Source organism: Staurois parvus, unplaced genomic scaffold (genome assembly GCF_062004578.1).
Source record: "Staurois parvus isolate SC_StPar_1 unplaced genomic scaffold, SC_StPar_1.0 ptg000149l, whole genome shotgun sequence".
Taxonomy (NCBI): domain Eukaryota; kingdom Metazoa; phylum Chordata; class Amphibia; order Anura; family Ranidae; genus Staurois; species Staurois parvus.
In genome coordinates this window covers 1,545,879-1,573,816 of record NW_028317945.1, presented here as the reverse complement: position 1 = coordinate 1,573,816, position 27,938 = coordinate 1,545,879, and the positions used below count along the sequence as shown (strand labels likewise).

The 27,938-nt window shown below is 42.1% G+C and overlaps 1 protein-coding gene across 1 annotated transcript in view; it reads right to left on the bottom strand.

Annotated features, from left to right (window-relative positions):
• ZC3H7B (zinc finger CCCH-type containing 7B) overlaps positions 1–27,938 on the bottom strand; it is a 315,279-nt gene that overhangs the window by 105,892 nt on the left and 181,449 nt on the right. Inside the window, exons 15-17 of the mRNA XM_089674226.1 lie at positions 25,541–25,641; positions 20,768–20,949; positions 5,645–5,712 (exon numbers count right to left, since the gene is read on the bottom strand). Coding sequence (XP_089530352.1) covers positions 5,645–5,712; positions 20,768–20,949; positions 25,541–25,641 — 351 coding nt within the window. The remainder of the gene's footprint in view (positions 1–5,644; positions 5,713–20,767; positions 20,950–25,540; positions 25,642–27,938) is intronic.

Below are 27,938 nucleotides of genomic sequence, written 5' to 3'. Positions count from 1 at the left end.
CATCGTCTGGGAAGACCAGGTGATGTCAAGCTCAAAGGTTTTAAATGCCCAGACTCATCTGACCTTGCCCCAACAATCAGCACCATGGGTTCTTCTAAGCAGTTGTCTAGAAAACTGAAACTGAAAATAGTTGACGCTCACAAAGCTGGAGAAGGCTATAAGAAGATAGCAAAGCGTTTTCAGATGTCAATATCCTCTGTTCGGAATGTAATTAGGAAATGGCAGTCATCAGGAACAGTGGAAGTTAAAGCAAGATCTGGAAGACCAAGAAAAATATCAGACAGAACAGCTCGCAGGATTGTGAGAAAAACAATTCAAAACCCACGTTTGACTGCACGATCCCTCCAGAAAGATCTGGCAGACACTGGAGTTGTGTTACACTATTCCACTATAAAGAGATACTTGTACAAATATGGTCTTCATGAAAGAGTCATCAGAAGAAAACCTCTTCTACGTCCTCACCACAAAAATCATAGTTTGAACTTTGCAAATGAACATATAGACAAGCCTGATGCATGTTGGAAACAAGTTCTGTGGACCGATGAGGTTAAAATTGAACTTTTTGGCCGGAATGAGCAAAGGTACGTTTGGAGAAGAAGGGGCACAGAATTTAATGAAAAGAACCTCTGTCCAACTGTTAAGCATGGGGTTGGATCAATCATGCTTTGGGGTTGTGTTGCAGCCAGTGGCACAGGGAACATCTCACGAGTAGAAGGAAAAATGGATTCAATAAAATTTCAGCAAATTTTGGATGGTAACTTGATGCCATCTGTGAAAAAGCTGAAGTTAAAGAGAGGATGGCTTTTACAAATGGATAATGATCCTAAACACACCTCGAAATCCACGGGGGATTACATCAAGAGGCGTAAACTGAAGGTTTTGCCATGGCCTTCACAATCTCCTAACCTCAACATAATTGAAAATCTATGGATAGACCTTAAAAGAGCAGTGCGTGACAGACAGCCCAGAAATCTCAAAGAACTGGAAGACTTTTGTAAGGAAGAATGGGCAAAAATACCTCAAACAAGAATTGAAAGACTCTTGGCTGGCTACAAAAAGCATTTACAAGCTGTGATACTTGCCAAAGGGGGCAGTACAAGATATTAACTCTGCAGGGTGCCCAAACTTTTGCAGACGCCATTTTTTTGTTTTCGGTTATTTTGAAAGTGTAAATGATGGAAATAAAATCTAACTTTTGTTGACATATTATAAGAATGTCTAATCTGTAATTTGATGCCTTTTGGAGATTTTTCCATCTTTCCTTGGCTTCTTTATGCACATTAATACAAATTTTTAGCTGGGGTGCCCAAACTTTCGATCCCCACTGTATATGTATATATATATATATGTATATATATATATATATATATATATATATATATACACACACACACACACACATACATACATACATACACATACATATACATATGTAATGGCAACAATCAGCGACTTAAAGCAGCATGTGGTGGGCATTCTGACACTAACTGCCACTGAGATCCCAATTACACTAATACAGTGATCAGTGCTAATAAAAACCACTGACACACTGTACTAAGGACACTGGGCAGGAAGGGGTTAACATCTGAGGCGATCAAAGGGTTAACTGTGTGCGTTTTACTAGGGAAATATTCTGCTTTGTATTGCTCTGCTACCCAGAGCAATACAAAGCAGCATGTCTATGCTGACAGGGGAGAGATCTGTGTTGTTTACACACAGACCTCTCCCCTGTCACTGTTCCTCGGTGATCGCCAGGTGCCAGCGGGGAATCTCTGGCCAAGACCCGGTGATCGACAGCTGTAGCCACCATTGGTGGCGAGGGTAGGGTGGCACGTGCCCCCTACCCGGAAATGTAAAATCACGTATATATACATGATTTTGCACAGCCCAGCCACCCTGCAGCAGTAGTTCTGCTATAGTGTGGCGGGGAACCGGTTAACATGGTGAAATATCTCCGTGTGAGGAGAGGAGACCACTCTTCGAAGATGACTGTTAAAGCCTATCTGCCAATTTTCCACACCTGGAACGTGCATGGTGGACAGGGCTGGAACATGAAGTCCTTCCAAAAAAAAGGTTGCATGAACCTACAGCAAGAGGTCCAGCATGTTGGTTGAGAGGCAAGCTTCCTTTGCTGCACCGAAAGGGTGTCCAGGACTCCTCCCCAGCTTGTCAGGCTGGCATCTATGAGAATCTTCCAGACCAAGGCTGGATTTGTGAGCCATGAGGTCAGTTTTAACCTGGTCCTGGGCGTCAACGCGTATACAACCGTCCAGTGTCTGTGCATTTTTGTCCTAAGCATTCTGAATGTCGAGTTCCAATGTTATGACCTGGAATTGGCCATAGAAACTGCTGACCCTTTGACTGCAGAGTCTGAACCTGGGAACAAAGAGTCAGGAATTTGACTTGCAGAAAAAGATTTGAATCTAGAGCTGTATCCAGCAGGAGACAAAGATGTTCAAAACAATGCTGGCTCTGATGTCCAGGGATTAAAGAAGAGCAAGTACAGGATCTAGCACCTTGGTAAAGACCAAATGTGCTGTGGGCAGACAGAAGAGGGTTACATGATGCACTGATGAGATAGAAAACTGGGGGTATGTAAGTAGACATCCTTGATATCCACATAGGCCAGGAGGTCATGGAATTGAAAGAAATTACTGACCTGATTGTTTCCATGCAGAATTTTTGCTGTTGAATGAAGACTGGGAGTTTTTAGGTACAGAATGGGGTGAATGCCCCATTTTGTTCTGAGGACATTAAACAGGTTTGAGTTGAAACCCTGAAACCATTTTTGTTCCATAAAATCAACAACCATTCACTGACAGAGAAAAGTTGTATTAAAGCAGAGTGGAGGTCTGCTAGTTTTTTTTAGGAATGTTGGCAGGTTTGACAACATGAAGTGGGGTGGAGGTAGAGCTTGAAATTTTAGCTTATATCCAATGGACACTAGGTTGTTTGCCCAATCATCAAAGACACTTTTGGAGCAGGATGTTTCAAATTTTAACAGACTTCCCCCACTTGAACAAGTGAGGGAGCCTCTACAATTAACAATTAATTTGGTCACAGGTTTGGAAGCTTTGGTAGTCCAATATCTATGGTGGAACTAGGTCCCAGGCTTGGTCCTAAAAGACAGGGAGATGCAAAAAGAACTCTTCCCATCTGATGCTCAGTCTTTTTTACTTTTTTTTATTTTTGGGCAAATGGGTGCAAGGAAACACCAAGGAACATGAGAACCCTAGCAGAGAATTACTGTTCTGGCTGTTGGTCCCAAATCCTTGTACAGGGGACACTGCAAGCCTCCCCAGAGTTAATATTGAATTGGGTGCAGGAAGGGTCCACAGGACCCTTCCCCTCTGAATCCATGGTCTGTCATACTGCCAATTGCGAATGTGCAGGTCCTGCAAAAAGTAGTTGCGGACCAACTGCATGAGAAGGGGAGGATATCTGCTCATCTGTGACCTCACAACTGTAAGGCAGCAGTGAGCCTGTGGATAATTGTTCTGCAAGGATCATGTTGGTGGTGCAGCTTAGAAGAGGGTGTGAAGGCCAAGAGGGTATATGCACACACAGGGAGTGGTGCACGCATGAGCAGTGCAGCAACACAAGGGAGGCCTATGCAGACTCTGCAGGGAGGGTGCCAAATTAAAATATGGTGCAGGACCCTGTTCTCACCACCAACCATAAAAGTGTTGTGACCAGAGCTCCAGTAGGAATCCCTGCGGGATTGAAACTAGAGTAGTGCAGCAAAACATGCACCAGGCTCCATTAAAGGGTAACGCCGTTAACTTACTGCAACAGTGGTCTGGAAGATGTACTGTGGCCGCTACACAGTGCAGACAAGCTGGAATGTGTCCCTTCAGGGACAGGGATCCAAAGTGCTTTGCTGCTGATACACAGTACAACAGGTGTCTAGAATAGCACCCACAGCAGAGCCTAGAGTCACATTACATGACGACCCAGCATCTTCAGCATGGCAGGCTCCAGGTATGGCTTCTAAGGTTATGTCAAGGATCAGCTGATCAAGTAAACTGCATAAATGAATTTCTCATTTCAGCAGTAAATGAGGGAACTTGATTGCAGAACAAGAGGACATTGATAGAAGTTAAGTAGTCTTGTAGAAAGGGTTTTGCTTCTCCTGGAGAGACATCTTCCATTTCCTAAGGCACCAGCAAAGAAACTGGAGCTTGATGGGAGTGGGACACATCCTACTAAGTTATGACCCCTGTGCTGGTTTTTCTGCTTTTGCCCTCTGTCCCCTAAAGAATGTTAATTTGTTTCTACCACTGTGAGCTATCTAAAACTAGCTCCTGAGAAAACCTAGCCCAGAATTTTTAAGCTCTTACTATTTTTTAGTAAAGGGTTCTTTACTGTTAGAGCAGTAAAGATGAGGAACTCCCTTTCCCAGGAAGCGGTACTAGCTGTGTCAACAGCTTCAAAAATGTTTTAGAGGTCTTCCTTAGAAACAGAATATAGGAGGGCTATGGGAATTCTTAGAGAATAAAACAAAACACTTATTATAGCTAAAAAATTATCTGAAATGAAATAAAATAAAAATGTATAATCAAATTATTTGCAATCAACATGAAGTGTGCCACAACGTGTTGCAAGGCACCAAGACAAGTGAGCAACTGCATGGCATGAAACACTGCTTGCAGGACAGGCATTTGACCCTGCATGTGACAATGGGGAACCGTACCAGAAACCTAGTTATATTAGTTAACTCTTCTGTTAAAAATGTGTATATGAACAATATGGTCTTAAACATATGCAGGTGAATAAAAATAAAGTCCAACTAAGCAGTTCTGAATAAGGATCGTATAAAAAAAAAAAAAAAAAAAAAAAAGCTCTGAACCAACAAAACCTTTTATTTCTACTTTATGTGTCAGTCAAAATGATGTAATGGTGGGGTGTACACAGACACAGCTCAGCTTCCAAAGTCTCTATCATAAAGCTGTGGAAGCATAGTTCTTAGCTTACAAGATGACTTAAGTTTGCGTATAGATCCCTCTTAGTATGGAAACATAGGATGTTATGAGTGCATTTTGGATTTCTTTAAATATATGCTGTATAATGGCTGTTCAATGTTAACAAAATCTGTACGGAGGGAAGTATGTAGACGGTTACTGCTGACCTATCTGTAAAATGCTGGTTAGCTGCTTGTCATACCAATTAATTGGCTTCCGTACCCCTTGAGACACATACAAAAGTGTGCGAAAGTGTATTACAAAAGGATCTGAAGTTCTTACATCACGGACACCCCTTGCTGTCTGGGTTAATGACTCAAAGGACTAAAGTTAGAGACAACCAGCCAGCTAATTCTGTATAATTCTGTATAATAATAATAATTCTATTAAGAGGTCAGTAATCGCAGCCTTCATTATTTGGTCAGTACAAGTTTACTTTAATATGCATACACAAATATGTCTATATCATACAAGCAACCCAATTTGAGAGAAAAAAAAATACTACACTGCAATCGGAACAGTTTTTACTTTATTCATAGCTTTGCCACAATATACAGTGAATTTGTACTCTATTGAAAATATTTATATACCTTTCAAAAAGGCCACTTCCACTCTGACACATATCAATGTTTTCATTTTAATTTTAATGTTGACAGTACAGTGTATTTTCACATAAAATATACCTTGGTTTTTGTCCCAGGAACCTTCCACATGCGCTCAGATTCAAGCACAATCTCTTCTTGAGTGACTCCTGGATAAGAAAAGACAGTCCATGAACTACTGAGGCAAAAAAAAAAGGAAATTACAGATAGTGTAAACTTTATATATGGAAATAATTTGGGTCCAGCTGTTTCGTTAAAGAGAAATCAATATTTCTTTTAGGTATGCATTTAATTATGCATGTAAAGTTATGAAAGTTAACGTGTACCAGTCATGACTGTAATTATACAACAATGACTATGATTTTTGTACTTACTGTAAAGTAGGATTTTTGTAGCAACTATAAAATTGTTTTCTTGGAGTCTACTCTACAGTTTAACTTCAGCTCTCCATCCCTTTTTTCTTAACTCTCATACAAGCTTTGAAATTCAGCAAATGAGTGTAGGGAAGAGGAGGCTGCAGATAGACAGGTACTGTTAACAGATGCTGCTAAGGGCCAAATGCTGGCCCATACCCATTTGTTAAAAGGCAAGGATTTGTCCCACTGAGAATATCCTGGGGTGAATACCTCTTGCCTTGCACCAAGTGAAGTATGTCTTCCACATGAGGTGGCAGAGTTTGCAAGATGTAGACTTTCTAGCTTTCAGCATCATGAGAATGATGAGATAGAGATCCCTCAGGACCTGGGCTTCAACAGCCATACCGTTAAAGCAACCATAAACAGGATGGTAAATTGGTCCTTGAAACAGAAGATCATCCCGATTTTCTGTCTCAAGGATCTGGATGAGCCCACAGAAAGTCCACCAGAAGTCTAATAAGGTCAGAATGCCACATCTACATTGGCCAATCCAGAGCTATGAGGATCACTAAAATGTCCTCCAGGTTGATCTTGCAAAACAGACAGGGAAGGAATTTCAGGGGAGGAATAGGATAGATCACATTGCATAGTCATATGACTTGTCTTCCCTGAGTAGCTATAGTAGAGGGAGAAGAAGGGAGCCTCTTGCGTGAACACTAAGGAACCACAAACAGGGAATTGGATTGCCTATACTGCAGCTTACCAATCAAAAGATGTTGTGGCTGTATTAGTTTTTTTTTCCCTCTGTTTTCAATTGGTGATTTGCCCAGTAACATATCTCCAGTATTAGAGTGCCCCATACTCTGGATGAAGGAGCACTGGGGGCACCTTTGGACATCAGAATTGCCAGTCTGGGGGGAGGGGAGGGTATTGGTAGATGGACTAGCAGGATTTAGATACACCAAAAAAATTGAAGCCAGACTCCAGCTCACATTTTATAATAAGTTACAGCAAAAATGTTTTTCCCTTTTGGGATAAAGGTTTTACATAAATAAAACTGATCATTGTTAGCACCCCTGTCAGTGGTAAATGGTTTGTCTCATCCCTGTAAACTGATACATCTGTAGGACTGCTTGCTTTTTGAAAAATAGACTTGCTAGCTGGATCACCAGATGAAAATAGAAGAAAGCAAGCCTAAAAAAAAGAAAATGAATGCAGCCATCACACTTAAGAATTGCTAAGCTGGCTGCAATATAATAAATGTTTTCTTTTGGGTTTAACACTACTTTAAGGTCAGATAAAGGAAAATACCTAACAGTATCAAAGAGCAGACTCTAAAGGGCCCAGAAAACCAGGTTAAAGTCTCACAGAGCAATAGGGAAACAAATTGTAAATGAAATGCATGTGCAACTCTGCACAAATGCTTTAACTAAAAAATAAGAGACCAACTGTCTCAAAATAAGACAAAGGCCAGAAGATGATCTGGACCAAATTTTAGAAACAACAGGATGCGCCACACGGAGTACATCTAAGGATTGAACTTTTTGTTGTCTCACACCATGCAAAATAGGCTTTTACGGTCCAATAATAAACTTTCCAAGAAACTGACATCCTAGACTTTAAGAAGGTAGGGATGACTGAATTTGATAATTCCTCGTCTTTAAGAACCTGGAAATCAACAGCCATGCCATTGAAGCCAGCAATGGAGAAAGAGGATAATATATTAACCCTTGAGACAGAAAGACCAGATGATCCACAACTGCCCATGGGGTGTCTGCCGGGAGCCCGAGCATGTCTGAGTGCCACATCTTGGGCCAGTTCTGTGCGATAAGAATAACTGGAAATACCTCCATCTTGAAGCCTGTGGAGCAGATGAAAGAAAGGTGTCCACTGCGAAGGCCCGAGTGTCCCTGGACCAGTTGTCCAGTTTGTTGTTGAACCTGGATGATAGAAGATCAATGTCTGGCATCTCCTATGACAGGTACTTTTCTTAGTGCTGTCAATTTACACAGCACTGTACATACATACACATACTAGGGCCAATTTAGACAGGTTCCAACTAACCTACCAGCATGTCTTTGGAGTGCAAGAGGAAACCAGAGTACCTGGAGGAAACCCACATAGGCACAGGGAGAACATGCAAACGGCCTGAAACATGAAGTTCCACCTAAGAGAAAATTAATTGTTTCCTTTTGAGTGGCAGTGCCTCCCTGGTGGTTGTTGTAGGACACTGCAGGCTGTCCAGCTAATTTCTTGTCATATGATTTCACAAATGAGGCTCCAGTGATGAAGGGACACTCATAATGCCCTGAGTTCCATAACATTGATGAAAAGCCAGGCATCCTCCAACTACCCGACACCAAGAGGACATGTGGAACGGCTCTCCAACCTGACAAGCTGGCAACTCTTGTAAAAACTTTGCAGATTTTTTTCGAGGAAATGGCATCCCTGGCTCTAGCACCAAGTTGAAAATCCACCATGCCATTGAGAGTCTGGAACTGTAGGTGAGGCACATGGGGCAGTCCAAGGAACAAGTGTTTATAGCATGCTGCCAAAATGTTAAGTTACAATGGTCTGGAGCAAAAATTAACATACAGCTCTGCCTCAAAAGAGGTCATCAGGCACAAGAGCCTCCATGCAGTCAAAAATCGAGGGTTGACACCAGTACTAAAGGTCAAGAGCATGAAAGCAGAGGGACAAACTTTTCTGCCAGGACAAGACAACCCTGGACAGGGCCATATCCAAAAGCAGACCCAGATACTCTAATTGGTGAGTTGGTTCCAACTACAATTTCCAAAGGTTCAGAATTTAACTGCCCTGCAAAGTCTACACTGTCTGCTGGACGCTGACCAACAGTGTGGGGGGGAAGTGGATGGTCCAGGTAAACTATATTGTGTATTTCTGAGAACACAAAAGAGCAAGGAAAGGAGTAAGCTCCCTTGTTGCAAACCCAGGGGGATCAGGGACAAGCCAAAGGGAAGGGAGACAAATTAGTAACGCAAATTATAAAAAACAGATAGCACTCATAAGGAGATAAAAGGGAATGTGTAAGTAAGCATCCTGATGTCTACCAAATCCAAAAAAAAAGAAGTAATAAAGTATCAATAACACAGGACAATGCACATTTTGGTGCTTCGAATGTTAGACCTGTTCCTGAGTAACCGGGCCCGCTGATTCCAAAAATGACACCAATTTTTCCTAATCAGATCTAGTTTTCGAGATACAACATAATTTCTATATACCACTCTTCACTCTGGTTGCCCATCAAAAATCAGAATATTTGAATGTAGAGTTTTATTTAATCTCCTTGTAGCACGAAAGAAACACATAAAAAAGTAACCATAACCTCTATGGTGCTTGATCTGCAAAAACAAAACTATATGAGTGGCAATATACACACACCTCCTATATGATCATAATTATATCTTACACTTTAGAATCCAATGTGTCCGATGGAAAATTACAGTTGGAAGTATGTAAACACTCACTATTTCTGCTAACTTGTACACAAAAACACAAACTAGGTAACAGAAGAACAAGCTGATCAGCAAGGTCTTTTCAAAAACAGATATGGTCACATTTACATAATTTTTTTAGTTAAAGAAACTAAAGATGATGCAGTCTAGCCAATGCAATTTTCTGAATCAGTGTCCCAAATAACCCCAACAACACATCTAAAAAGCAAGGCACCAAGAAAAAAAATGTTTTTGTTTGTTGGGCAGTGTAATTTATATTTCAATATTTTTATAGAAACAAATAGCAAAATGACACAAAAAGCATTCCGACAGAGGCCACATCACAGGTGAACATTATAACATAAGACCAAAGTCTAACATCCAAATAATAAGTGAAATGTAATCAGCACCAGGTAGTTAGTCGGGGTAGTAGGAGCTCAAATGAACACTCCTACAAGAGAGGAGAGTATAAACATCTACAAAAGTTCCAGGACGCCAACCTGATCTACAGAAGACCATGAACATAATAATTAAATTCAATAAATGTTGTGACAACAATAAGTAAAACATCAATAACAGTTGCACAGTGGAGAGAGAAGAGGAAAAGGAAAGGGGATGAAGAGGAAAAGGAAAGGGGATGAAGGGTAAAGGATAAGGGAAGAGCCACTGTCATCTTGCCAGAGAATTAAAACTAGCACCACAAAAGGCTCCAAAGACCTCCATATCAATCTATCGAATCTGAAGAGAAAAGAGGGGAGAAGGAAAGAAAAGTTCTGTGAAACTTCTAAGAATCATTTGAGAGTACAGGTGAGTTTGTCAATGACCATGATCCAGTTCAGCTTGGTCTTTACATAGTTAAATGGAATCACTGGCTGTTTCCAATATTTAGCGATTGTTATTCTCGCCACCAGGAACATGTACAGTGGGGATCGAAAGTTTGGGCACCCCAGCTAAAAATTTGTATTAATGTGCATAAAGAAGCCAAGGAAAGATGGAAAAATCTCCAAAAGGCATCAAATTACAGATTAGACATTCTTATAATATGTCAACAAAAGTTAGATTTTATTTCCATCATTTACACTTTCAAAATAACCGAAAACAAAAAAATGGCGTCTGCAAAAGTTTGGGCACCCTGCAGAGTTAATATCTTGTACTGCCCCCTTTGGCAAGTATCACAGCTTGTAAATGCTTTTTGTAGCCAGCCAAGAGTCTTTCAATTCTTGTTTGAGGTATCTTTGCCCATTCTTCCTTACAAAAGTCTTCCAGTTCTTTGATATTTCTGGGATGTCTGTCACGCACTGCTCTTTTAAGGTCTATCCATAGATTTTCAATTATGTTGAGGTCAGGAGATTGTGATTATGATTCGTTCCCACTGAATCATATAAGGAAGCTTAGCTTTCGAATGAGTGAGGGAAACATATACCACAGAAACTCTGTCCCGTAGGAGGTTCCGTGCTTGACAAGATATTTCAAAAGAGGTCAGTAATTTAAGCTTAGAGCATATAAAGGAAACAAATTGATTGTACCGAAAAGGTTTCACTAGGGGGCATCCGTAGGTTGTCTCTAATGTTTCAGAGAATATGGTTGGTAACCATTGAGGTAGTCAGCAATTCTCAGAAGGCCCTTATTCATCCATTACTGGAACGATGTAGGTACCAGGTGGGAATTCAGAATTACAAAAGACAGGGGCTAGCGGCATATGTGGCGACAACAAGGCTGCGTGGCAATGTACCCTATCCCAAAAGGTTAAAGAGTGTGATAACGTACAACATAATATAGGAGGACATAGGAAACTAGGAAGCCATAGCAGTGACCCAGTGGCTAAGGGGTGGCATAAGAGTGCTTTTATGGAAACCCAGAGGGGGTTGGATCCTTCAGCAGTAGTATATGCAAGTTAGGCAATTTGGGCAGCTTGGAAATAAGCTTGCAAATAGGGGAGGCCAAGCCCATCTTGTGGCTTTGAAGCATATAGTGTTAATTTGCTCATCCGGGGGCTTGTTATCACCCCATACAAAACGAAGGACTTCGGCTTTTGGACGCTGTAGATCTCCTCTCGGGACAGTTATTGGTAAAGTTCTAAAATAGTAAAGTATTCTAGATCAAAGAGTCATTCTAACAGAGTTAACTCTGCCAAACCAGGACAAGGCGTAATCCGCCCCAACAGCAAAGGTCTTCCTGTAGTCCCCGGAGGGTAGCTAGCCCTATAAAGGGGGTCTACAGAAGGCTTTAACTGAATTCCCAGATATGGAAAGAAATGTTTTGCCCATTGGAAATTATAGATATTCCAGAGGGTTTGTACAGTTGATAGAGGCAAAAAAACATTAAGTGCTATCGTTTTATGGGAGTTCAAAGATAGCCCAGAAAGCTGCGAGAATTGGTGCATCGAAGAAAGTAAATTGGGTAGGGTTTCTTGGGGAGCAGTAATATACATGAGAACATCATCAGCACATTTATGCTCTTGTGGACTGCAATGGATACCATAGATTTTAGGATGGGAGAAAATCGTCACAGCTAATGGTTCGATTGCTAGTGCAAAAAGTAAAGGGGACAGCCCTGCCTCATCGGATAGGGAATGGCGAAGATTTATATCCTTTGATAGAAAACTGAGCTAAGGGGGCACTATAGAAGGTTTTCAATAAAGAGAAAAACGTAGGACCAAACCCAAAAGCCTCTAAAGTAAAAAACAGTCTCAGGTTAACCTGTCGAAGGCCTTGTGGAGGTCTAATGAGAAGTCAAAGGTTCCTAGAAAAGAGGGTGTCCCAATTAGCTCGGGCTGCTGAGATTAATGCATTAGAACAATGTATCTGGTCCAAAGTTTGGCGTCCTGAAATAAATCCTGACTGATCTTTATTAATATAGCATTCCAAAAAAAAGTGTTAAGATGCAAAGCTAAGAGCTTTGTAAGGATTTTTAAATCACAGTTAACCACTTGCCCTCCTGAGGATTTACCCCCCAACCCCCCCCCCCCCCCCCCGTTCCTGACCAGGCCATTTTTTGAGTTACGGCACTGCGTTACTTTAACTGACAATTGCGCAGTCCTACAATGCTGCACCCAAATTAAATTTACATCCTTTTTCTCCCACAAATTGAGCTTTCTTTCGATGGTATTTGATCGCTTGTGCGTTTATTTTTTGAGCTATGAAAAAAAAAAAAAAAAAAAGACCGACAATTTTGAGAAAAAAAAAAACAATATTTTTGACTTTTTGCTATTAAACGAGTCCAGTAAAAAATAAAAAAAAATCTAATTTCGTCAAATTTACACCAAAATGTATTCTGCTACATGCCTTTGCTAAAACAAAATCCCAATATGTGTAAATTAGTTGGTTTATGTGAAAGTTATAGCGTTTAGAAATGGCGGAATATTTACTGGAATTTGTTTTTATTTTTACTAGTAATGGCGGCGATCAGCGACTTATAGCGGGACTGCGGCAGACATTTTGACAGTGGGGGGAACTGACTTGGTGTCACTGACACCAATACAATGATCAGTGCTAAAAAGACACTGTAATAATGGCACTGGGCAGGGTTAACATGAGGGGTGATCAAAGGGTTAAGTGTGTGCAGGGAGTGTTTCACTAGGGGGCCTTGTCAGTGTGCTTCACTGTATTCACACTGCTGTGTGTGCACAGCCAACCACAGCAGTGTGCCCGAGCTGACAGGGAGGACTGTTAGTAAACAAAACACTCCTCCTCCACGTCAGAGATCTTTGGAAATTACCGGGCGCGGCAATTAATTACCGGCTATGACCCAGGGATTGACATCCGCGGCCGCCATTGGTGGCACGGGTAAGGTGCGTGCATGGCTTGCACGCAACCCCTACCCAGAAATGCAAAATCACGTATATATACGTGATTTGTTTTGCACCTGTGCTGCCCTGTAGCAATACTTCTGCTCTAGGGGCAGCACGGAAGTGGTTAATCAGAGTTATGGGGTGATAATTGAGGACATCATTAACCACATGCTGCCCAGCCACTGTATAAATACGGTGGCAGGGCGGCACGGCTGGGCAAAACCACGTTTTAAAACGTGTGTTTTGTAAACAGGTAGGGGGTGCGCGCGAGGCATGCCGCCGCCCTACCTGTCCCTCCGGTCACAGCCGCGGATGTCAGTCGCCGGGTCACAGCCAGTCCTTACCGGCTATTTCCCGGCGATCTGCGGCAATCCCTGACAGAGAGCACAGCTGCAGTAGCTGTGCGTTCTGTCAGTTCCCTGACGGCTCCAGGACAAGCTGATCGGGACAGAAGAGTTTCTCTCTCCCGATCAGCGGTGTCCTGTGCAGTACACACCCCCGCCCCCTAGTAAAACACTCCCCTCACACAGATAACCCTTTCCCTGAAAAATAAACTTAACCCCTTCCTCCCCAGTGCCATTAGTACAGTGTCAGTGTTTTTTTTTTTTTTTTGCACTGATCACTGTATTGGTGTCACTGGGGATGTCAGTGACCCCAAGTCAGTACCCCCCAATGTCAGAATGTCCGCTGCAGTCCCGCCATAAGTCGCTGATCGCCGCCATAAGTCACTGATCGCTGCCATTATTAGTATAAAAAAAAACCTAAAAATCCCAGTATCTTTCATGCCCGTTGTAAACGCTATAACTTTCATGTAAACCAATTAATTTACACGTATTGGGTTTTTTTTTTAGCAAAGACATGTCGCAGAATGCATTTTGGCAGAAATTTATGACTAAATTTGATTTTTAAAATTTTTTTTTTACTGGACATGTTTTATAGCAAAAAGTCCAATATATTGTTTTTTTTCCTCAAAATTGTCAGCCTTTTTTTTTATAGCGCAAAAAATAAAAACCGCACAGGCAATCAAATACCACCGAAAGAAAGCTCAATTTGTGGGGAAAAAAAAAAAAGGATGTAAATTTCGTTTGGGTGCAGCATTGCATGACCACGCAATTATCAGTTGAATTAGTGCAGCGCCGAGTAGCAAAAAGAGACCTGGTCATTAAGGGGGGTAAATCCTCTGGAGGTCAAGTGGTTAAAATCTTTATTGGGCTAAGGGATAACACTAATATACGTTCTATTTTCATCTAGAGCGAACTCTCCACCATCCCATAGCTCATTAAAATAATGAGTCATATGTGGGACAAGTAGGTCAGAAAATTTCTTATAATAGTTATTGGGGAGCCCATCAGGTCCCGGTGATTTATGTAAAGGTAGCGTCTGTATGACTTTGTACTTCCGCACAGGTAAAAGGCTGTTCCATGCATTCTTTATAAGCCTCAGCAAGTGATAGCAGAGATAAAGCTCCCAAGAAATCCCGGATAGAGGAAGGGTCAACCCCTTGAGGTGGGCTTTATAAATTAGCAGGAAATGGAATTATGGAATTCCTGAATAATTTTTTGAGGCTCTTGGGCTTTGTGGCCCCCCGATAGCCTAATTTTGGGGAGAGCCGGGTGGGAATACCTGGGAGTGAGTTTAGGCGCTAACAGAGAACCTTGTCTGTTGCACCAAGTAAAAAACTTATTAGCAAAATTGTTTTTCAGCTTTTGTGGTAAGGCAATCGTTAAGTTCTAAGCGAGTTTGTTTCAGTTCATGTAAGAGATCAGAAAATGGAGTGTATTTATATCAATGAGCCAGAGCTTCATATTCCTTAGTTTTGGCAGAGATCATCTCATCGCAAGCTTTAAGTCTAGAAGATAATGGAGTCAGAAAGCCCCTAACCAAGGCCTTATGTGCAGCCCAGTTAATAGCCAGGGAAGTGTTTTCCACTTAATTGATGTCAAAATACTCTTTCAAATGGGTAGTAATATCTAAGCAATAAGAGTCATTACTAAGAAGAGGCTCAATCAATCTCCAATGTGATTTAGCCAAACTAGTCGTCTAACTGGAAAACATTAGAATTACCGGATCATGGTCTGATTAGAGCACAGAAACAATCTTAGCTGAAAGCGGGTGATCAAATTCCCTCCCAAATGTCCCTCCACCAGGAGGTAACGCCCGCCTTCATCTCTAATCACCTTAATTTCAGCAAAAAAGAGCCTTCTGGACAGACAGAGTGTCACACCCTCCCCCCCCCCCTTTTTTTTTTTAATTGGAGCAGTGGTAAAAAAAAAAAACCCAGAAACTCCTTATGGATAAATCTGAGGGGTAAAAGAAGAAACAAAATTTGTTTCCTGAAGGGCCACCTCATCAACGCCTAAGGACTTATAGTGTGTAAAAGCTTTAAGCTGCTTCAGAGGTGATCCTAGCCCTTGTACATTATGGGAAAGCAGTTGGATGGTGTTTTTAGCTATCTTGGACATGGATAATAGCTAGCAGTACTGTAGACGTACTGACTCACCCACAAACCTGAGAGAACTGGTATCTCGAGAAGCTGACAGTCTCCCGGTGACCCTCAAGATAAAACAGTAAAAAGAGTTCAAAGGAAAGAAGAGGAAAAAAGAAGATAAATAAGAGAAAAGAAGTAAAAGACACATGGGTCAAGATTCACCCAGCATCTAACAATGCCACACAGTAATGTAGTAGGACGTTAAACTGTTCTCCAGAACCCTAGTTCTGGAAGCAGAGGAGTCTTAACCAAGACTAAGCAATGGGAAGAGTTCTTTGACTAGGCAGAGTGCATTGACCTCCCCTGGCACTAAAAGTTACACATGAATAAACAAGAGCCCCTAGGCTACCCAAACTGGTTGCAATAGCAATACCTACAAAAAAACATCAACACTGATATCTATAAGATGTTCAGGCCAGGACACCGTCACCAAGCCGAAACTAAATGTGGTAACCAAAGAACTAAAACCACCAAAATTAAGGCACTTATATAAATTTCCACAAAAAATAAACCGGTGCGGTGGCAGTTGTCCCGTGAAGGGGACCACTGGGAAGCCACCGCTAAAGAAAAAACCTTGGCAGTAAAATGTAAGTCCTCGGGTCACTCGATGAGAGGTCGCAGACTTCTTTAAATCGGCAGAGCCAACCAGAGAGGTGAAAGCAGAGGAGGAGGCTCACTGGATCTTGACTGGCTCCTAGATGTGGGGCTGTGGGAAAGAAAGCCCAATTTCAACAAGACCTTTTCTCCTCAGAACGTTGAAAAAGAGTAAGATATGCCGCTATAGGTAAATTGGAGCCGGAAAGGATAGTTCCACCTGTATTGTATGTCCCGTTGAACCAGAGGTAAGAGCAAGGGTTTGAAGGATCTTTTCTGGATGGTAGCCTGAGAGATATCAGCAAAAATCTGGAGTTTGTAGCCATTAATTTCCAAATCCGGATGTTCCCTACCATAGTGCATAACCGATGCCTTTACCCAGAAGAAGTGAAGTTTTACAATTACATCTCTAGAGGGACTGTCCGGTTTTAAGGGACCAGGGTCCTATGAATACGATCAATCACCACATGGATTCATCGATATCAGGTATGGCAGATTGCATAAGAGAACAAGTAATAGATGTAACATCTTTCACAGTTTCAGGAAGGCCTCGGATATGGAAATTGTAACACATAGCCCAGTTTGCAAGATCATCAATTTTAGAGTATGCTTCCTCCAGACAATCCTGTAGCACTGTAATCATGTTGGAATTCTGGACCACTCGGTGGGCCGTGTCATCAACCTTAGACTCAATACTGTCCAAACAATGTCCCAACTCCTGAAAATCTTGCTTTAACGCAGAGGCCAGTTTAGTAGTGGCTTTATCCAGTGCTCTCTGGAGTAAATCAGCAAAGCAGGCGATAAGGACTGAGTCTCCTGAATATTGAGGTGGAGGAGGCTGTGAAGATGGGGAACCTGCTGGGCTATCTATATCTGGCTGCTGGCCACTAGAATGGTTGACAAAGATATCGGTCATCTCTTTGTCCAGGGTTGAAGAGCTATGGGATTCATAGCCCGGTGATGAGGCCGAGGCCTGCAGGATTTGGCAGGGCTAGAAAAGGAGCCAAGGGGATCTAGAGGCTCCCCTACATCCAAAAGGGCTTGCAATGGGGCTAGCAGCCTGACTTCCAGGCCCATGAGGCTTCGGCTTAACCTTCTGTGACTGAAGCTTCTCCTTACCTGCAGCCATGCCAGCATGGGACCCGGTGCCGGTTGCCATCATGCCTCCTCCTCCCGTTGCACGAGGCAGGTTGCGGGAGCCGCCCGGAGCATTCCCTGCCAACCTGGTAGCCATAGGTCGGGTCCCGCTGCTACTGTATTGGGACCAGGTGATGGCTGACAATGGAGGTGGTAGAGGGCCACTAATTTGGGCTGGAAGTGCCTGGAGTGTGCGGAGCAGTTTAGAGGTGCATCCGCTCCCGCTGCCCACGTATATACTCTCTGCGGCAGTGTAATTTAACAGGCCAATTCACTGCAGAACTTTTGAGTTCAGGAACAAATTGAGTGTTTTTGGATCCAGAATGGGCCAAACTTCTCCATTTGGAACGATGAACAGGTTAGAATTAAAATATTAAAAATGTTCTTCTCTTGAGCCTGAGGCAATGCCCCCAGTGAAAGGAGTTTCTGGATAGCTGCCAGAAGGTTCATCCCTCTTTGAGGAAGGAGTGCCAAATCTGAGAACATACAGTGGGGCAAAAAAGTATTTAGTCAGCCACCAATTGTGAAAGTTCTCCCACTTAAAAAGATGAGAGAGGCCTGTAATTGGCATCATAGGTAGACCTCAACTATGAGAGACAAAATGAGAAAAAAAATCCAGACAATCACATTGGCTGATTTGGAAAGAATTTATTTGCAAATTATGGTGGAAAATAGGTATTTGGTCACCTACTAACAAGCAAGATTTCTGGCTCTCACAGACCTGTACCTTCTTCTTTAAGAGGCTCCTCTGTCCTGCACTCATTACCTGTATCAATGGCACCTGTTTGAGGTTGTGGACAGGTGTCTTTTATACTGATAACAAGTTCAAACAGTCACACTCCAAACTCCACTATGGTGAAGACCAAAGAGCTGTCGAAGGACACCAGAAACAAAATTGTAGACCTGCACCAGGCTGGGAAGACTGAATCTGCAATAGGCAAGCAGCTTGGTGTGAACAAATCAACTGTGGGAGCAATAATTAGAAAATGGAAGACATACAAGACCACTGATAATCTCCCTCGATCTGGGGCTCCACGCAAGATCTCACCCCGTGGGGTCAAAATGATCACAAGAACGGTAAGAAAAAATCCCAGGACCACACGGGGGGACCTAGTGAATGACCTGCAGAGAGCTGGGACCAACGCAACAAAGGCTACCATCAGTAACACACTACGCCGCCAGGGACTCAGATCCTGCAGTGCCAGACGTGTCCCCCTGCTTAAGCCAGTACATGTCCGGGCCCGTCTGAAGTTTGCTAGAGAGCATTTGGATGATCCAGAAGAGGATTGGGAGAATGTCATATGGTCAGATGAAACCAAAATAGAACTGTTTGGTAGAAACACAACTCGTCGTGTTTGGAGGAGAGAGAATGCTGAGTTGCATCCAAAGAACACCATACCTACTGTGAAGCATGGGGGTAGCAACATCATGCTTTGGGGCTGTTTCTCCGCAAAGGGACCAGGACGACTGATCCATGTACAGGACAGAATGAATGGGGCCAAATATCGTGAGATTTTGAGTGCAAACCTCCTTCCATCAGCAAGGGCATTGAAGATGAAACATGGCTGGGTCTTCCAACATGACAATGACCCCAAACATACCGCCCGGGCAACGAAGGAGTGGCTTCGTAAGAAGCATTTCAAGGTCCTGGAGTGGCCTAGCCAGTCTCCAGATCTCAACCCCATAGAATACCTTTGGAGGGAGTTGGATGTCCGTGTTGCCCAGCCACAGCCCCAAAACATCACTGCTCTAGAGGAGATCTGCATGGGGGAATGGGCCAACATACCAGCAACAGTGTGTGCCAACCTTGTGAAGACTTACAGGAAACGTTTGACCTCTGTCATTGCCAACAAAGGATATCTAACAAAGTATTGAGATGAACTTTTGATATTGACCAAATACTTATTTTTCACCATAATTTGCAAATAAACTCTTTCCAAATCAGCCAATGTGATTGTCTGGATTTTTTTTCTCATTTTGTCTCTCATAGTTGAGGTCTACCTATGATGCCAATTACAGGCCTCTCTCATCTTTTTAAGTGGGAGAACTTGCACAATTGGTGGCTGACTAAATACTTTTTTGCCCCACTGTAAATCAAGGAGGAGGCACTCTGGACCCAGACTTCTATGATTTCCAGGAACCAGATGACCAACAGATAAGGTTTTATGCAGTTGCATTCAAATGGGAAAACATTTGACAAAAAAAAGCTGTGCTAGACCTGCTTTGCCTGCAGTTCAAACACTTCTCAGTGGGATATATGGCATCCAAAGAAAAGCAAAGCAGGTCAAATGCAGCCTTTGAATTTATGTAGACAGTGCTCTTTTATAGTCAAATGGGATTTTGATGACATGCCTTTGATGTGTGCAGGAAACGACTGTCAAGAACAGCCCTTAAATTGACACCATCATTTTGCCCATTAGGGCAAAGTATCACTGTCTCTTGCTAGCGCATCACACCAGCAAGGTATACTCACCAATCCATGCTTCCTTACTGCCTTCCCACTTCAGGAGACAACCCTAGGTAAGCTCAGATATCGGAGCTTACCTGGGTGAATGATGCCACTGACAGCTGCTCATTGCTCTGTACAGGCTTTGCAGCTGCAAGTATTCTCATGTGAATCCAGCCACAGGAATCCACAGTGACAACAATCAACAGTGCCACTCAGGAAGCTAAAATGCTGATAACTTCAGAAGTGTGCAAGGGGATGCACTGGACTATTGGAGACTCAGGCCAATGCTTGTGTGTGAGAGCAGCAGTCTCACCCTCCAAGTGGTGCCGGCACAGGGAATTTTAACCCTCTTAACAGAACTTAGAAACTAAAAAAAGAAAGAACAGCATATTACTGGATATGCAGCCTGACTGCTTTACAGTTATATATTTGGAGGGTTTGGTTGGGCTTTCATGCATATTGATAAGCACATATGCATCTCCATGCATCTAAAAGTAAAGGTAACCATATGACCTGAATGGAAAAAAGTCAAAACACCATGCATAACTATTAATGGGCCAAAGCAATGCAGCAAATTGGTCCTATTCAAAACAGAATATTTTTTGTTCCTAGATTTTGCCTGTAATGGAAACAGAGACCACACACTGGGAAAACCCTTACAGCCGTTACAGAGGGCGTTTTCATTGCAGTGGGAGTAGGTTATGTGCAGTCTTATCACATCCACCAATTCAAATTCAGTGTCATATACCCTTTAAGAATTTTCCCCATCATTTCTGTACCTATTGCATTTTAGTGCATCTTTAATTTTTGCTTTGGTTTTATTTTTCTTAAAACCAAATTCATACTGCACTATAAACACCACAGAAAACAAACAACCTGTGTAATAAAAGATAAGAAAAGTTGAAAATCAGGTCATTAATGCAAGTGGGCGGTACCTGACTGCTTCTGCAGCATCCAAACACATAGTTCTACATGGCTATGTGCAAAGTTGCAAGTGTCCTCCTGAAGACAGCCATAACGCATCTCATGGCGACACATGTCCATTTGAAATCGAAGATGAAGTGGACGAATTTTGGAGTACTTTACTGTGCTCGAGTTTAACACATGCACAAGACATCTGTCCAATAGGTTAAAAAAAAAAAACACAAAAAACAACTTATACTGGATAATGACTTCACTAGTTTTCTCAGCAGTGTGCATAGGGTTAATTTAGAATATATAGTGTTAACTTGTGGCCACACCCTTATAGCACCTCATTTCTTATACAATACTGTGCAAAAGTCTTAGGCAGGTGTAAAAAAAATGCTGTAAATGAAGAATGCTTTCAAAAACTGAAGTGTTCATAGTTTATTTTTATTAAAAAAATGGAAAATGAATGAAAAGAAGAGAAATCCATATCGAATAAATATTTGGTGTAACCACCTTTAGCCTTCAAAACAGCAACAATTCTTCTAGGTACACTTGCAGTTTTTGACGGAACTCGGCAGGTAGGTTGTTCCAAACATCTTGGAGAACTAACCACAGATCTTCTGTTGATGTAGGCTGCCTCAAATCCTTCTGTCTCTTCGTGTAATTCCAGACAGACTCGGTGATGTTGAGATCAGGGCTCTGTGGGGCCACATCACTTCCAGGACTCCTTGTTATCCCTTAGTTTTGTTTCCATGCCCTATGCATGAAAACATAGGAAACCACAAAAGGGCGCACTCTCCTCATGCATTAATGTGGTAACAAATGAATTTATTTACAAACGTAACAAATGGATACTCACAAAACGAATGTGAAAAACAAACAGAGTCAAATGTATCAATGCCGCACGACAAGGGTCCTGTGGTGAAACTGAAATGGCGGGGAAATTCTTCTAGGGTCAGCCATGTGTACATATTTGGGACCTCTCTACACCCCCTCCATCATCATCTCACACCATATGTGTTTTCAAATCTTTTTACATCTCATTTATTTAGATCACACCATTTTCCAATTTTTGGACCTTTAACATTCCATTCCTTTCTTTTGGAAGGTGTAATATGTCATCTCTGCCCATTTCCAGAGTGCACTTCCACCCTTCAGATGATGCATTTCCTGTGCGGCATCCTCTGGGTGCGATTGACATGGCGCATGCGCCTTGCGCCATTCCCAGAGGCGCGTATGTGCAGTACCTGTTTCCAGAGCGACGGCTGGTGTCACCACAGCTTGTGCTCCACACGTCCCAGTACACACTCCGGTTGCCATGAGGCAGCATATTCACTTCCACCTCTCCTCCACTTGATGGAGAATACATCATACGCAGTAAGTCTTCTATTTCATCCATGCCTTTATCATACAGTTTGCTTGTATCCATGTATAAGAATCATAGATTCACACACGGATTGAAGAGGCACACTTAGAAAATAGCTTTAGGGCCTAGCAGCGGGGCTTTTCTTCATGGAGAGGGTGTGTTGATGATCTTAACCAGTTTTTTTCCCCTATATATGGGGCATGGGCAGGTTTTATCTCCTTAGCTTTGAAAAACGGAGTTAAACGCTCGAAACGCATCAACTATTCCCAATAGGCAGTTTCACCAAAGGACCCCGTCGTGTGGCATTGATACATTTGACAAGTTTTTCACATTCGTTTTGTGAGTATCCATTTGTTACGTTTTTAAATAAATTCATTTGTTACCACTGTGATGCACGAGGAGAGTGCACCCTTTTGTGCTTTTCTTTTGTTATTATCAAGACTCCCTGATCTTTAGAGGGCTGCACCTCATCAAGTGACAGATACCGTTTTTCATGTGGAGCATGAAGATTTGAGTGCTGGTGATCGTTTTATTTGGATGAAAACATAGGAACTGAGGTGCAGAAAAATGGTGCCAAATTTATTCTGCAGCAGGATAAGGACCCTAAATATGCAGCCAATGTCATTAAGAACTATCTTCAGCATAAAGAACAAGATGTCCTGGAAGTGATGGTTTAGCCCCCACAGAGTTCTGATCTCAAAGTAATCGAGTCTGTCTGGGATTAAATGAAGACACTGAAGGATTTCAGGCAGCTTACATCCACAGAAGATCCATGGTTAGTTCTTGAAGATGTCTGGAACAACCTACCTGCCGAGCTCTTTCAAAAACTATGTGCAAGTATACCTAGAAGAATTGATGGTGTTTTGAAGGCAAAGGGTGATCGCACCAAATATTGATTTGATGTGGCTTTCTCTTCTGTTCATAGTTTATTTTAATTAACAAAATGGAAAATAAATGAACACTTCTATTTCTGAAAGCATTCTTAATTTACAGCATTTTCTCATAACTGTCAGACTTTTGCACAGTACTGTGTATATGTAAGCATTCTGGATTTGAGCACAGGTATATCTCGATTTCTGTCTGCAGTGACCAGACCTGAGTCAGAAGTTCTCCTCCAGCAGCATTTTTCTGCCCCATATTTGCACTATATGTCCACTAACACATACTGTAATCAAGCATTTAGCATTTTGCACAGCAGAGTAAGGACTGGCCAGAGAGGGATCACTTTGACACAGTTGGTCAGCTGGAAATATGTTACCCAAGAATCCCTTTGTAGCCTCCATAACGGTCTGATTATGTCCATATTTCTGTGCACATTATTTCTGTGCGGTACATTTTTTTGCATTAAAAATATGTTTTTTTTTATTGTAGGCCTATAATTTTTAGGAATAAATCACTGAAATCTGTCCGAACAAGAGTCTAGTAAACATCCCGGGTATGTTAATATTTGAAATACGAAATCATAAATTATAATGTAATAAATAATCATAAAAAATAATATAATACATTTAATTAAATAATATAATCAAACCAAAAACACTGAAATTTGAAATATAGCACCAAGTTCGAACATCACTGAGCAAAGTCGCAAAATCATTTCAGTGTCTGATGACGAGTTTACCCACAAATCATTATCACTCAATTCTGCAAGTAGTTCTAAATTTACTAATCGCTGTTCTCTAGCTGGTCTAAAACTGCTTTTGACCTAAAAGGACACTTTTTGGACACCATGGACATTTCTCAGTTTCTAGGCAGAAAGAACAGTACAAATGCAGGCAGGGCACAGGAGAAAATGTATGTGAAATGGTTTGATACAGTAATGTTTTACTATGTGATTTTAGTGAATGTCACTTTTACAACTTTCAAATTTCCCGCCAGTCCCCCGTACATCCCGACGTTGCAGGGAATGGAACCCAGAAGACGGATGCTGGCATCTGCCGGAGGACATTGCAGGGGACACTGCAGGAGGGAAATCGCGGGAGCGCAGGCCAAGGTAAGTGAAGATGAGATCCCGGAGCAGCGCTGCAGAGTATTCCCGAGTGTAGCACGGGGTTACCGCTTGTGGTGCTGAAACTTTACCCCGAGCTACACTCAGGAATACCGCCAGGGAGGTTAAGCAAAAATTGGCACAGGTTTAATTCAGAATCAATAGTTTTCTCAGACTCATTAACAAAGGCATGAACATCATGAACTACTCCATGAAAAAAATCACAATATTTAAGTACAGATTCTGGCCATTTATTCCCATGTAGTTCTAACACTTGCTAATCCTGTTAATCTAAAATAGAATATTCTCATATGTAAACAAATGCAAACTCAGCATTTCATATTCCTGATTTGTGCCTGCTGTACCACGTACTTGTATTAAAACGTATCCTGTTCTCTTTGTATTGTTTCCTTTGTGTGAAATGCTTGGTGTTCCTGCCAGTCTCTCTGCTTTCCAATAAAAACTGACCACACTAGGCATGAGAGCACAGTATGGTCAGTTTGCTAGCTGTTTTGAGAACTAAATCTTCTCTCCTCCAATAATTAGACTTGTACCTACATGACCCCCCCAAAACACACACAGCCATTCTCTGGACGTTCTGTGTTCTGCAGTTTCCCCTCCCCACCTCTCTCAGCTCCCTATGCAGCTGAGAACAGAGGGTATGTAATCACTTAAAAAAGGCAGAAAAAGGGTATTTATGTTTTTAATATGTATACACAAATGTTTGGCCTTTCATTTATATTTTAAACTGAATTGGTGGTTTTAAAAGGTGAAGGTTTACATATGCTATAAGATCTGCCCATTTTAGTGTAAAATATTTTTTGTTTGAGCTCTGAATCCTTACATTGTTGTTTCTGCTCTTTGCACTGCAACAGGAACACTGGCACAGTGTTTGGAAGGTGAATATGCAGTAAAAGGCCACTGGCACTGTGACTGGCACATGTGCTGTAAGGGCTGCTGTCTTCCTGACATCTGGTGCTGTTCCCAGCTGCCACATGCACAGTGTGGGGCCACTGGCAGTGTGCCTGGCTGGCTCATACACAGTACTGTGCATAGAAATCTAGGTACAGAACTGTGCTTGCGCCGCCAGGCAAGGCACCAGCGAGCCCATAACAGTCATGTGACAGATATCAGAAAGACAGCAGCCTCTACTGAATATGCGTCCAACCCCAAGGCACCAAATGGCGGGAGTGGGCATTTCAGGATGGCAGGAAGCAGACATTGGAGACACCCTACTGGCGAAAACTCGACTTAGATGACTTTCATAGGCTGGTAATGTTGTAAAAACTGCACAAAACTAGGGAGGAAAAGCTATGGTGATGTAAGGTATGCAGCTACATTTATTTGTTTATTTTTTTCTATGAGTTAATATCACTCTAAAAATAATCATGTTCAGATTTACAGTTTTGAAATAGCAAATCCATGTCTACGTTGCACAATACTTACTTGTGATCATTAAATCTGTGTTGTTTTGTAGGGTTTGTACAGAATTCTAGGTTCTCTGGATTTCTCTTGCTGATAATCTGAGGTTTACTATCAAAACAAGCCTGTGGAATGATAAAAAGTAAACTATAAGACTTTTTATATATCAAGCTGACAAAGAACGTGGTCGTTCAAAACACTGCTAAAATGTGAACTGTATTATTGCCACTTGGACTTACAAGTATAGAGCATTTTTGTAAAACATGGAACTACCTCTCATTTCTCTCTCATTCTTTCTCTGTATACATTCTTCCAAGGCCCGTGTCCACAAAAACTGTGCGGAGGGAACTCCATAAGCAAAACATTCATAGGAGAGCTGCAATTGCCAAACCACTAGGGACCGATATTAATGCTCATAAGAGGAGTAAGTGGTGCAACACCCATAATCCGTGGATTATCAATCAACGAAAGACTGTAATATGGTCTGATGATTCGAGCTTTGCACTGTTCCCAACCACCGGACGTGTTTACATGTGGCAAACACCATCCCAATCTTATGACCTGGACTGTCTTGTGCCAACGATAAAGCATAGTGGAGGCACAATCAGAATTTGGGGAGCCATATCTTGGTATTCTGCAGGCCACATCATCACCTTGAAAGGGAGAGTCACTGCCAGCAACTATGTACATATTTCGTACAACCATGTGTAGCCCATTGGTGCAGATATTGTTTCCTGAAGACAGCACCATTTATCAATGTACGTAGTTGCTGGCAGTGACTCTACCTTTCAAGGTGATAGGGCCTGCAGAATAATAAATGCTCAGATTCACACAGCTGGTGTTGTCAAATCATGGTTTGATGAGCATGCAGACGAAGTCTCACACCTTCCCTGGGCACAACAATAGCCAGACTTAAATATCATATAGCCCCTATGATCAATTATGGCATAAAAAGGTTGGGGCTCATTTCCCCCTCTGGCATCTGTGCGAGAACTGGAAATTTATTTTCATGAAGAGTAGTAGTATCAGATTCCATTATTCACCATCCAAGACTATTTGTCAATTCCCAAGAGAATTCAGGCCGTCTTGGATGCCAAAGGCAGTCCAACACAACTGCATATTAGAGAACGATTTTGTTTTGCTTGCCGTTTCCATAATTTTGTCCAGCCTATTTACACACACACAGACTGTATATAAACTGCTGTCAGTATTCCCTTCACATGCAATGCATCCTGCAGATATTAAAGCTGACATCTGAAGACTACTCTGGGTGTAGAGTGTTCCCAACCTTTTGCACATCCTGCCAGCTTCTGGTATGCAACAGTGACACCTGTGGTCTTAGTAGCAATTAATGGAGACAGACGTCAATCCATACTGCTTAGTTAGCCCACAGATTATAGTCAGTATCTGCCCAGCACCCTATGGTGAAACTTGACAACCAGCCAAATACAGCAATCTGTAGCCTAAAACCCTTTTTGAATACCCCACTCTACTGTGCTCCACAGCAAGCTATACCTTTGTAGCTAGTTTTGGACCAGTCTGCTTGCCATGTGTTTTGGGTGTCCATGTCTTAGTGTGCAATGTCATCAAGCTCATGTTCTTGTCTGTTGGAATGCCTGAAGACTTACCTGAAATATATGGATGCTTGGGCTTCTTGTGTCATTATTGTAATGATATTACATACTGGCATGCGAAAAGCTATATCTGGCGGAAAGTAGTCCAAGAATCATAGGTCGGCCATGACGGTTTTGTAGAACAGTTACACATTGCAGCAACAAATACCTAGGAATGCACCTCCGTAGCCTTTTAACTCACACTTCAAAGAACCTGTTATCTCAACTTAGGGACAGCAGATGCCAGCATACAGGCATTTACCAGAGCTGTAAATATCTAATTGGAGTTCTTCCAGGATGTCTGTTAATTTCTGCTAACCATAAAAATCTACAGATTATCACTCCCCTCTGACCAATCACAAAATCCTTCAGTTCTGTCACCCATGATTTGTAGGGCAATAAAACCCATTAGGAATACACAGCGTGCAGTGCATCCTAACCAGGGCTAATGGGAATCATAAAGCAGTCAGGCTTCAGGTGACCTTTCGTAGACACCAAGGGGGAAGACAACTTCCGCTTCTGATCACCTAGGCCAGTGGTCTCCACACTGCGGCCTTGGTAAACTATACCTCTCTGATATGAGACACTATTTTGCCAACTGACACAACAATGTAATGAGGCACCTTTTCTCCCTCTGACAACAATCATGGGGTGCTACTCGTCCCAAAGAGAATGATAGAGCACTATTCCTCCCCTTAATACCAAATGTGGTGATGTTTATGCCCACTGATGCTGGGAAAATTTCCAATGCTGCTGGCCACAGTCCGGCTCACCTAAATTCTGAAGCACAATAATCTGGCCATTTGTTT